The sequence below is a fragment of the Ovis canadensis genome, chromosome 4, assembly GCF_042477335.2.
Source record: "Ovis canadensis isolate MfBH-ARS-UI-01 breed Bighorn chromosome 4, ARS-UI_OviCan_v2, whole genome shotgun sequence".
Classification (NCBI taxonomy): Eukaryota; Metazoa; Chordata; class Mammalia; order Artiodactyla; family Bovidae; genus Ovis; species Ovis canadensis.
Genome location: NC_091248.1, coordinates 95,864,472 through 95,876,953, shown reverse-complemented (window position 1 = coordinate 95,876,953; position 12,482 = coordinate 95,864,472). Strand labels below are relative to the sequence as shown.

Sequence of the window (12,482 nt, the reverse complement as noted above, 5' to 3'; positions counted from 1 at the left end):
GGAACTTTCTCAGTACCTATGAAGTATATGGGGATCCCCAAAATAATTGGTTAACTTTCTGATGATGCATGTTTTGCTAGTTTTACATTAATGCAAGTAAGAGTACCATAAATTTAAGTGTAAATTTAAGTGTAAGTGGAAATGGGAACTTGTCCATTTCTATAAGACAGAGAATCTTTATTGAGGTTACCAAAGTTTTTTTAAGTGTTTTTTTCAGTAGATTAAAAACAATTTTTTTTTGGTAGAGCCTTTTTGAGAGCATATGGCTTCGTGTTTGAAGGAGGAATTGGGATTCCCAGAGCTGCTCGCCCTGTCCCCTCTATCTGCCTCCTTGAAAAGACACCTCTGGGTACCTCTGAGGAATTTCTAGGGCTCTCCAGAAAGGATTTGAAACACAATATGTTTGGTAGGCGTCAGGTATTAACAACTGCTGAAAACGTAAACACGTTGATTAGTTTTTACTCCTATTACCAAGGAGTGAATATTTTCATGTTTCTGCATGGTCGGGGCTTTCTACGCCAAGAAAACTAGAACTTGGGTTAAAGGGCAAGCCTTGGAAGTTAAAAGATGACTGAAATGATTGTTAGAGAGCTTCCAGGAAATTTATGTTTGTATTTCAAAGGGGTATAAAACTCAGGGCCTTGGATACTTTCCCAAGATTGAGATTGTTAACCTAGTGAAGTTTATCTTTCCCCCTGGAGACATTTATTCACATTCTAGAGAGTCAGAGCCCAGGGACCATCCGCCTTTCTTCCTGAGGAGAATTTTTGCTTACTTTAGGGCGATTAGCTGTCTCTGCTTTTTTGGGGGAAGGTGCAGTGCGAGCAGCTGTTCCATACAAACTGGTTGGTTTATAATTTGGGGGACCTTTCTGGGGTTCAGTCCTTGTATGTGCCAGTGAAGTCTACCAGCTCTCATTATGACTCCTGTAACTTATTAGTTGGGGAGAAAAGGGTGCATTTCTTGATGTAAGAAATAATAACTCTGATCTCTGCTTTAGAAACCACGGTTTTGAATAAGTATGGAGATTAAAGACCATGTATTTTTAGTGAAAGCACTTCTTAGGACAGGAGAGTGTATTTAATAGTTTCTATGTTAGAAATGTTTCTTCCAATTTTAGTATATGTGCTCCTGAAGTTAGTCCTGGAAATGTTTGTTCAGGTATCTCTCTCAGGATCTGCAGAGGATTGATTCCAGGATTCCCGCCCCCTTGGATACCAAAATCCAAGGATGCTCAAGTTCCTTACTATATAAAATGGTTTGGTATTTGCATATAACCACCTGTTCTGTGTGTACCTTATAATACCGAATGCAATGTAAATAATATGTAAATAGTTGTCAATACAATGTAACTGCTCTGTAAATAGTTGTGGGAGGCATATTCAAGCTTTGCTCTTTGGAATTTTTTTCTTCCCAATATTTTCAATCCACCATTGGTTGACTCTGTAGTTGAGGAACCCATGGATGAGGGGTGGGGGTGGAGCTACTGTGATGTAGTATTCCCTGACGCCTTTCAGATTATCTCTGTTTTCCTTTTCTCTTGTTAGCTGTTTAGCTCTTCCATGTTAAAGACTGTCAGTAGTAGAAAAGTAAATGCATCTCTAGGATATGATTAGCTCATTCATTAATAGGATGAGGTATGCATTGAACACAGTGGATCTCTTAACTATCACTTATGTAATGTTCTCATTGATTAAGCAGGTGTTGGAGGCAACTTGTTCTTGTCTCTGAGAGCCAAACTACTGTTAATGATCTTCTTTTCAATTCTAAGCATGTTTCCATTGTTCTAGTCAAGCATAGGTGAAATGTTTTATACATACGTATTTCTTTTTGATTAATATTCTTCACCCATGTGTAATATGTGTTAATGCATCAAGTCACTTATAAAAATTTTTATTCAATATAATAAAATTGTTGACATGAAAAAAATGTTAAAGAATGTAATTATTCTTTTCCAGATACAATTTTTTGTTTTAAAATGAGTGAATAAAATTTTAATATCACTAGAATTTGTATCTTTGTGTTTTATACTCATAAAAGGTTAATATTCTTACTACACGAAGAATCCATACAGATCAATAAGGAAAAGATAAATGTGCCTGTAGACATATGGGCCAACAAGAAGAATACATTATTTACAAGAGAAGATATATAAAAAGAGGAAGTATAAAAAGCAGTGTAATTTCTTGTCATTAAGTAAATGAAAATTAAAATGGTAGTAACATGCAAATTTTTAACTGTTGAATTTACAACAAACAAGTAAACAAAATGCTCCCAAAACTAAGCCATTGTGAGTTATGGGAGATAGTGGAGAACATTGTTTTCTACAGCTGATGCTGGTATATATTAGTACTGCTTTTCTGGTGGGCAGTTTGATAGTAGGTATGAAAAGTTTGAATGAATTTACAACATGAACATGGCTAGGCCACCTTAAGACCTGCCTCTGTCCTTGGAAACATGCTCCTCATTGTGCCTTCTTAACCACCCCCCCCTCCAACCTCTAAAAGGCTTAGAGAATAATTTTTATCTTTACTACTTAGAGAGACATCCCTGGGAGGGTTCCATAGCACTTCACAGAAAGTATCCTAAGTTCTTCTAGACATCTCCTGCTCTTCAGAATGACTTACTGGAAGCTATTGAAAACAAATCAAATCATAAGACAATTTTTTTCTGACATATGTATCTGTCTACTCACTTCTCCCAGGCTGTCCCTTCCCTTTCCATCTATTCCTCCTGTTTTATTTGCAGTTGGTCTGTAAAATAGGGTTCTGTTCCCTTTTGGGGTTCAAAATAGGCTCATCACATTCACCATCTAACACCCCGTTCCCGGCCTCCCACACCTCGCACAGGCACATTTTCTTCTTTTCTGTGATAATTCTAATGCCCCTCCAGTACCTGTGATGGTGTTTTGCTGGTTGTCCCCTGGAATGGATGCCTCTCCCTGATTCGCACAGAGGTCTTCCCTTTGGTCAGTCTTCTTCCGGAAGAAAGCCACGTCATCTACATGGTGAAGTTTCAGAGGTCTCATGGGTTTGTGGGCCTTCACATTCTGTAGTTTATAACTGTCATTTGCTCCATGAGTTCCTGGTTCAGCCACTTGTAGGCCCATTAAAGAGGCCTCGACCCTGAAGCTTTTTTCTCTGGCTTCCTGACTTTTGGTTGTGAATCCTATAACTTGATTATTTATAAGGTCTCTAAGTTAGTACCATTTTCTACACTTCTATGTTCCAGTCTATACTAGTGTTCTTTCTCCTAAATGACTTTTGATTAGCAATGCATTGCATATGTTAAGTTCATATTAAAAAAATTTTTATCACAAATTTTATAGTAAGACATGTGAGGAATATGCTTTCCTTTTACCCAGTGTGAGAAGACTTGTCATGAAAGAAGGCTTATTTGTAGGTCTTATTTGATCAGTTTTGGGGAAAAATATGTATGGAAGCTTAAGATCTGGAAATTGATTTCTTTAAAATGATTCATTGATTTCTTACAAAAGTCTTAATGTATCTCAGTTTGATGACTATTGGTAGCAGCGAAGCAACCTACCCCTGAAACAGACTTCTAACTTCTTGGCTTGGATGCTCTACATTCGCTTAGAGTATACTACCATTTTTCTTCCGCCCATGCCTAGTTTCTTCATTGGTCAGGAAAGGCTAGATGGGGCTGTGGTGCAGATTAGCCCACAGTCACTGCAGTAGGACTGTAGAAGCCTGGAGGACCGAATGGGATGTTTTTAAGGATTAGGGCTGGAATTAAGTTTATATTGCTTCTGTTTATGTGTTATTGGCCAGACCCCAGGCATTTGGCCCCAATCTAATTAAGAGAAGCTGGGAAGTGAGAAGAGCAGAGGGATTAGGGATTAGCACCCACTGGTACTTTGGTTGTGTAATGCTTTACCTATCATTTGGTAGCCCTTTATTTCTAGTCTTTTTGCATTTTTCTTCAAGTTTTCATTAAAATAGTAGCATCCAGCAGTTTTAAAACCTCTTTGCTGTGGTGGATTCATGTCAATGTATGGCAAAACCAATACAGTATTGTAAAGTAAAAATAAAAATTAAAAAAAACCACAAAATAAAACCTCTTTGATTGCAAATCCCACAGTAATAGCAGAGTCATTGCAAGGGAAGGGCAGTTCTGAAGAAACTGAGTGTCAGTGAAGCATGACTTGTAAACTGTTACACGTTATTATCCATCTTTCTACTGTTTGCTGTGTGCTCAATCACTTAGTTGTGTCCGACTCTTTGTGACCCCATGGACTGTAGCCTGCCAGGCTCCTCTGTCCATGGGATTTTCCAAGCAAAAATACTGGAGTGGGTTGCCATTTCCTCCTGCAGGGGGTCTTCCCAACCCGGGGATCGAACCCATGTTTCCTGTGGTTTCTGCACTGCAGGTGGAGTCTTTACCGCTGAACCGAATTGTTTCTTAATTGCCTCATAACTTGAGTGTCACTTCCACACTATCTTTTTACAACTCAAAAATTTTAGTTTCCCTGGAATGTTTTCCAGTGGATTCTGATTTTCCAAGTACTCTAAACCCCTAAAATTTCCTGCCAAATTATACTATTAGGAACAGAGAATTCCTTCAAGACTCAACCTGTGCTAGAAAGAAAATATCCTCCTAACTTTTCTAAATAAAGCTTGGAAGAGATATCCATCTACTGGCTCACTCCTAAGTTCTGGTAATTAACTTTTCTGTAAAAATATCAAATCAAGAAAGCCTTCTGATGTATATCACATGTTGTATTTGATAGTGATATTCGATCAGTTTGTTTTAGGACTTGACTTTTTTGTTAAATGTCTCAGTAGTTGGCTAGTACAGTGGGAGAGGGATGTCATGGTTGCTGCCACACAAATGAGCCACTTGTGTGGGCATCTGTCAATTATATCCGCTCTGGTGTTCAAATTTATTTGTGTCATGGAAACCTAGGGCCAAATACCAGAGGAGTCCTAGAAGCAACTCTGGCAAGCATAAATTTGATGGCAGCTTCATTATAATTATATTTCTTTGCATGATTACTCAGCTGTATCAACATAATAGCTTTCCATCCTAGAGGCCAAATAAGATAGAGTGATACACAAGCTGCTCACTATATCTCAGCAAATTACGTTATAATAGATGCTCTTTTCAACTGTTTTTCACCCTGTAATCAGACTATTCTGGTCTTTTATAAGGAGGCAAAATATGGCTGTAGATATCTTTTTAAAGTATAGAGAATTGAGAATAATACTATTTTCTGTTCCTTAAAATAATCGTGAGTCATGTGATTGCTTTCAAATCTGGATTATCTACTTTAATAGGTATTGGGACTGTATATTACATTGGTGATGATGATAACAACAATTGTTGGTATTTAGTGAGCATTTACTATATGCCAGGAAGTGTACTTTGTGTGTGCCTGTGTGGTAAGTTGGTTCAGTCATATCTGACTCTTTGCAGCCCCATGGACTATAGCCCGCCAGGTCCTTCTGTCCATGAGATTCTCCAGGCAAGAATACTGGAAGGTTGCCATGCCCTCCTCCAGGAGATCTTCCTGACCCATATATCAAACCCAAGTCTCTATGTCTCCTGCATTGGCAGGCGGGTTCTTCACCACTGATACCACTGGGAAGCCCACATATAACGTTTCACTTAATCTTTGCAAACTCTATGATGTAGGTGTTTCAAATGAGGAAATTGAAACAGAGAAATGTTTACCTTGGTCAAGGTCACTAGGATAGTAAGTAGTGAAGCAGAGAATTAAATTCAGTCTCTAAGGTTTACGCTCTTAACTGTTTAAAACTCATTAGTTGATTGTGACTTAAATATGCTTTAGGGGATTCCCTGGTGGCTCAGACGGTAAAGTGTCTGCCCGCAATGCAGGAGACCCAGGTTCAATCCCCGGGTCAGGAAGATCCCCTGGAGCAGGAAATGGCAACCCGTTCCAGTACTCTTACCTAGAAAATTCCATGGATGGAGGAGCCTGGTGGGCTACAGTCCATGGGGTCGCAAAGAGTTGGACATGACTGAGCGACTTCACTTTCACTTTAAATATGCTTTAGAAGTCCTTTTTGGTTATCTTCACAGATCATAAAAGTAAAATGCTATTGGCTAATGTTAAATGAATTCATTTAAAAGTTTTTGCATCATTACATAAAATTTTTACTAATTTATTATGGTTGTGAGTTGACATTGGTAGTGAAATATAAACTTCTCTTTATAGATTTATGATGAGATGAGATTTATGAATTGAAGAGATCTCTAAATATATTTCCTGCTTCATTTGAAAAAAAAGCAGGGGCCCCCAAAGAGATGAGTACAGACGACTCATATTTTTGGAGTGTAATGGACAATAATTGCTTGTCAGTTCATTCCTAATGATATCAAAATATCTTATCATATTTAAGATCTTTTTCTATGTTTTAATTTCTCTAAAATATCTTGTTTCTCTCTTAGTTTGTTCTTTATGTTTTCACTTTTTCTTTTTTTCCCAATTTAAGAATTAAGCAAAATTATAGAAATAAGTAACTTAGCTAGTGAAAGTGTTCCATAAATTCTTACCCCAAGATTTAGCCAAGAGTAGAACTTTATGAATGCTCCAGGTACCAACGTTATTATTATTATGATGTATGTTTACAAACATAGGCTCATATTATACATTCTATTCTACAACTTGAATTTTTAAAATTATTTATTTATTTGGCTGTGGCACTGGGAGTCTCTAGTTGTGGCACAGTTGCTTTGCAGCATGTGAGATCTTAGTTCCCTGATCAGGACTTGAACCTGGTTCCGCTGCATTACAAGGTGAATTCTTAACCACTGGACCACCGGGGAAGTCCCTGATTTATTTTTTAACTTAGGAATACATCTTGGTCAACTGTGTATGTCAGGGTATGTAGATCTGTCTCATTTTTTCTTAACATCGGCATGGTGTTTTGTTATATGGATGTGCCAGTGCTTATTTAATATTTCACATGTTGGTGGATTTCTGCATTGTTTTGAATATTTTGCTTCAGTATTAAAAAAACAGTGAGACAGTTCACAATAGAAGATACATGAATGGCCTATTGTTACATGAAAAGATTTTGAATAGCATTAATCATCAAAGGAATGCAAATTAAAGCCTCAGAGAAACATCATATACCCATTAGAAGGGCTAACATTAAAAAGATTAACAAGGGACTTTTCTGGTAGTCCAGTGGTTAAGACTCAGGTCCCAGTGCAAGGGACCAGTTTGCTTCCTGGTCAGGGAACTAGATCCTGCATGCTGCAAGGAAGATTGAAGAGCCCATGTGCTACAGCTGAGACCCAGTGCAGCCAAATAAATAAATTTAAACAAGATTAACAGTACTTAGGGTTTTGAAGATGTGGAGCTTCTAGAACTCACATGTGCTATTATTGTACAGTCACTTTGGAAAGCTGTTTGGCAGTTACTTAGAAAGTTAAGCATAACCTTACCATATTACCTAGCCATTCCCCTAGGTATTTACTCAAGAGAAATGAAAACATGTCCAACAAAGACTTGTACATGAATGTTCATAGCAGCTTGATCCACTGGGACGTAAAACTGGAGCCTATTCAGTAGGTTAGAAAGGATAAAGAAAAATGTATATCCATAGAACAGGATATTACTTATAAAAATTCAGCAACATGGATGAGTCTCAATATCATTATGCTGAATGGAAGAAGCCAGGCAAAAAAGGGTATATGCTGTATTATTTTAGTTAAATAATATTTTAGAAAATGCAGATTAAACTGTAGTGACAGAAAGCAGATCAGTGGTTGCCTGAGGTTGGGAATGGAGGGAAAGGTAGTTTGCAAAGGGCAGGTGGAAACTTTCAGGTGATGGAAAGTTCTATTTGTGAGTTTGGAAAATGTGTAATGACATGTATCCATCATTATGGTATCATACACAGTATTTTCAGTGTCCTAAAGATCCTCTGTGCTCAGCCTCTGCAACCCTCTCTCCTCCAACTTTTTATTTTTTATTAGACAAACTATTTTACGTGTAGCTTTGGACTTTATTAAATGGGGAATAATCTGGTGTTAGAGGTTTTAAAATTTTTACAGATTGATAAATTGGATTGGTCAAGGGTTCTGTGTTATACACAGTTCCCTTTAGTAATCTGAAGGAAAATTTATTTATTTATTTGGTAGTAATAGAGAGTGCTTTCAGAATATGAAGAACTCTGCATTCAGTTCAGTTCAGTTGCTCAGTCGTGTCTGACTCTTTGCAACCCTATGAGCTGCAGCATGCCAGGCCTCCCGGTCCAACACCAACTCCTGGAGCCCACCAAAACTCATGTCCAGTGAATGGGTGATGCCATCCAACCATCTCATCCTCTGTCATCCCCTTCTCCTCCTGCCTTCAATCTTTCCCAGCATCAGGGTCTTTTCAAATGAGTCAGCTCTTTGCATCAGGTGGCCAAATTATGCATTATTCCTTCCTAAAATTAGTAATCAATTATCTTCAAATATTTTCTCTGTTTTGCCAGATACTGACAATGTGAAGCCATTGGAGGGTGTAAGGATTCTGGATCTAACGAGGTGTGTATTGGTTTATCTATGTTTTGGTGATTGAGTTTTCCCCTTCTCTAAAAGAGCATTTGTTTCTTGGATTATAAGAGGGTGCTTGTAAGCTTATCATTGAAATTTTGGAAAGAGAAATCAAGGAAATTTCCTATAATTTCATTATTCTGAAGACAATTCATATAATATTTATACATTTCTTTCTAATCTGCATATCTATTTATACTTTAAAAAATGAAACTATTGAAATTATAGGTTTATTCACATTTTAAGCATTGTTATATTTTGGCTATTTTTCCCATGTCATTCAAAATTCAACAAAAATATATGATAATATTTTATTATGTAGTTGTCACCTAATTACTTAGTCATCCCCTGGATGTTTTTCTAGTATAAAGTAGACTCTCTTGTACATAAATCTTGGCCTTAGAAAATCTTTCAATTTCTTCTTTAGGGTAGAATTATGGAAGTGGAATTACTGCATCAAAGGGAATATACTTTTTAAAGCTCTTGATACATATGGCCAAATCACTTTTATAACAGTTTTAATTCTTACTAACATTATATGAGCTTGTCTGTGTTGATGAACCATTAAGAAACAAATAAATATAAAAGTCTTAAAGATGGTAATGGATTTATTTATCACTGTTAATATTGTAGAGTACTGGCGGGACCTTTTGCTACTATGAATTTAGGAGATCTTGGAGCAGAAGTTATAAAAGTGGAAAGACCAGGTAAAACTACTATTCTCTTTAAAACATAGAAACAAGCTAATAAATATTTTTAGTAGTTCTTTAAATATCCATGTACCTGTATGTGGGATGAGGAAAGAATTGAAATGAAATGATTATTTTTCTTCTCCATTCTTTATTTTCCTCTGAACCTCTACTAAAGTTAGATCTCTTTCTACTCTTTACATGCCAAGGGTTGAGCCCTAAGCCAGTTTCTGTAAGCCTCTGTTAGAAACACCGGGGCTTCCCTACTGGCTCAGATGGTTAAGAATCCGCTTGCAGTGGGGGATACCTGGGTTCGATCCCTGGGTTGCAAAGATCCCCAGGAGGAGGGCATGGCAACCTACTCCCGTATTGTTGCCTGGAGAATCCCCATGGACAGAGGAGCCTGGTGGGTTACAGTACATGGGGTCACAAAGAGTTGGACATGACTGAGTGACTAAGCACATTGGTAGAAACTGACATGCAGTGTGATAACAGTGATGTTAATGACATTTAGTGCTGGGCACAGTTCTAAGCACTTTGCCTACATTAATTTATTCAATCTTTACAACAACCTGTCACCTGTTATTATTCCTAGATTATAAATAAGAACACAGAGACCCTGAGAGATGAAGGGATTTGTGCACGGTCACATAGCTAGTAAGGAATGTTGAGACATTCATCTCTGATCCTGGTCCTCCTGAGCCCCACACAAGAATTGCTGCTGAGACTGAGGTTAGAGTGAGCCTGGCCACTTTCCCTCACTGTGGGATGAAGGGGAGCCAGGAACAAGGGGAAGGGAAGAGGGGAAAAATAGGTTGTAGAAGAGGGAGGAAGGAAAGGAATCAAAGTCCTATCCAAAAGGAACCCAAATACCCCAACCTAAGTCATTATTTTCTATTTCTAATAAAAGAAACATTTTCCCATTTCAAACTTTTAAATATTTTGAGGGAAAAACACTGAAGCTAAGATGAATTCTTTGCTTTTATGTTTTCATCTGACAACTTTCCTTTCTTCTCTTCCCTTTGTCCACCAAACAAACCTATACTGGGTGCATAATTCTCACTCTTATTTGGTGCCTTCTCAACTCTTTGATGTTTAATTCATGTTGCTGTTGATGAAGCTACTTAGAAAAGTGTCATATTACGTTCCCTTCCTCTCTAATAAGCACTTAAACCAAGAGTCCATGTTCTCTGCATTATCTCACAAACAGCTTGTTTTGGAAGGTTTCAAAAATCAGCGTTATTATTTATCTTTCAAGATCTGATGCTGGGACTTCCCTGGTGGTCTGATAGTCAGGATTCTGTGCTTCTATTGCAGGGGGCACTGGTTTGATCCCTGGTCTAGGAACTAAGATTCCATATCCCACATGCCATGTACCATGGCAAAAAAAAAATTCTGATGCTTATGGATTTGGAACAGAATTCCCAAATCAATGAAAATGGTCCAGCCTTCTTGAATAGTGTGCATGTTTCTATCAGACCCACAAGAGACTAGATTGCAATTACGTCAACATATGAATTCACTGTAAGTGATTAAACACTATAAAGGTGAATACCTGATCTGGAAGATTCAACTTTCTGCTAAATCTTCTTAGGAGACCCAAGCAGTTAGCATAAGATTCTCTGATCAGCATGAGAAATATTATATATTTTATATTACATTTTTCTGACCCTGTCTTTGTCAGGCTTCAGGTGATAGAAGAGCCTGGTAAATCCTGATTTCCAGAGATTGTGCTTCATTTATCCAGTCTGTGATATTTATTGCTTTTGGTCATTGCTGGATACATGCTGAATAATGTTCACTTTCTAGCTGAACGTGTTTTTTTCTTTCTTTGTTTAACAGTTACCACAAAACTTCTAATTACCACATTGCAGTCCAGTTTCAATGCCACATGCTTTCTGATTTCAGCCATGGGATCTTCCACTTACAGGCAGAATAGTTGATCTAATTTCTCTTGCTGTTTCCCTTGGTCTCTAGGTTAAATATTTGTACAGTTGGCCCTTTGTGTCTGGTTGGCTGAGTCTTTGGACTCGTGAACTTCAATGATCTGTGGTTGGTAGAACTCGGGGTGCTGTACCTGTGAGCATAGAGGGCCAGTTGCAGGACTTGAGCATCTGCCGTTTTGGAGTCCTCGTTGGTGCTGGAACCCTTGAGGATAATGAAGGAATGACTGTATTTTTATTAATTTTAGAAATCACTCTTCCCTATTTGTGTAGACCTGTTTCTCCTTTGTTATTTTTTCCCTTTCCACCCTGGGGGACCCTTTCCTTATTTAGAACTTTATTAAGTCCCATAGCTACACACTAGGCATCAAACTTTTTTCCTAGCAGGTGTTCATTGCTCTTTTCCTAACTAATTTCTCTCTTTCCTTTAACCCTTCTGCTCAGTACATTTTAATGTTCATATATTTTGTTTTTCTGAGATAATTATTCAACAGATATGAGGGTAAAGTGATTTGGCAGTATTTTCAAATTTTAGTGGAGAGTTAGTCTTTTTTAGTGTCCACTTTCCAGTTCTTAAATTAGATTTGGTTGGTGGCTTAGACAGTAAAGAATCTGCCTGCAGTGCAGGAGATCTGAGTTTGATCCCTGGGTTGGGAAGATCCCCTGGATGAGGGAATGGCTACCCACTCCAGTGTTCTTGCATGGAGAATTCCATGGACAGAGGAACCAGGCAGGCTACAGTCCATGGGGTCACAAAGAGTTGGACATGACTGAGCAACTAGCACTTTCACATTTCCACTTTCTCTAGTTCTTGAATTAAATTTGATTGTAGTTTTCTGATTTGGGACTTAGATTATTCTTACTTGAGTAATTAAAGAACATATCAAGCTTAAGTGTATTTTTTTCGAGTTTGTTAGTGAATGTAAGCTGTATGCCGATAGGGTAACCTAAATGAATGAAGTAGGCTGGGCATCAAATGATGCTGCTGTTATTTCAAAGTTGTCTTTACTTACTGCTGTGTCTGCTCTGCAGAGAGTGGTGCTTGTGACCTAGTAGGCACCCAATAAATCTTTGCTGAATGAATGAATATTTTGAAATATCATTTAAAAAAAGAAGTCTGAATTTTTATCTACTGCTTCTGGATTTTGAAATCATGGCAGATAGTTAAAAACTTTAAATAGTGTGTGGGTCAAATAAAACATGTTTCTCAAATTGCTAGTTTTACAAGCTTGTGACCTTTAACCTTTCATGTGCCATCAGTACTCCCTTTCTGCTTCCCTTAAACCCTGGTTTATATACTAGGGATTATATACTAGGG

General features: G+C 37.7%; 1 protein-coding gene across 10 annotated transcripts in view; it reads left to right on the top strand.

Annotated features, from left to right (window-relative positions):
- The window catches only part of SUGCT (succinyl-CoA:glutarate-CoA transferase), a 768,395-nt gene that overhangs the window by 3,057 nt on the left and 752,856 nt on the right, over window positions 1-12,482 (top strand). For all 10 annotated transcript variants that reach the window (XM_069588244.1, XM_069588239.1, XM_069588238.1 and 7 more), the window contains exons 2-3: window positions 8,472-8,523; window positions 9,166-9,239. In XM_069588244.1, coding sequence (XP_069444345.1) covers window positions 8,472-8,523; window positions 9,166-9,239 — 126 coding nt within the window. The remainder of the gene's footprint in view (window positions 1-8,471; window positions 8,524-9,165; window positions 9,240-12,482) is intronic.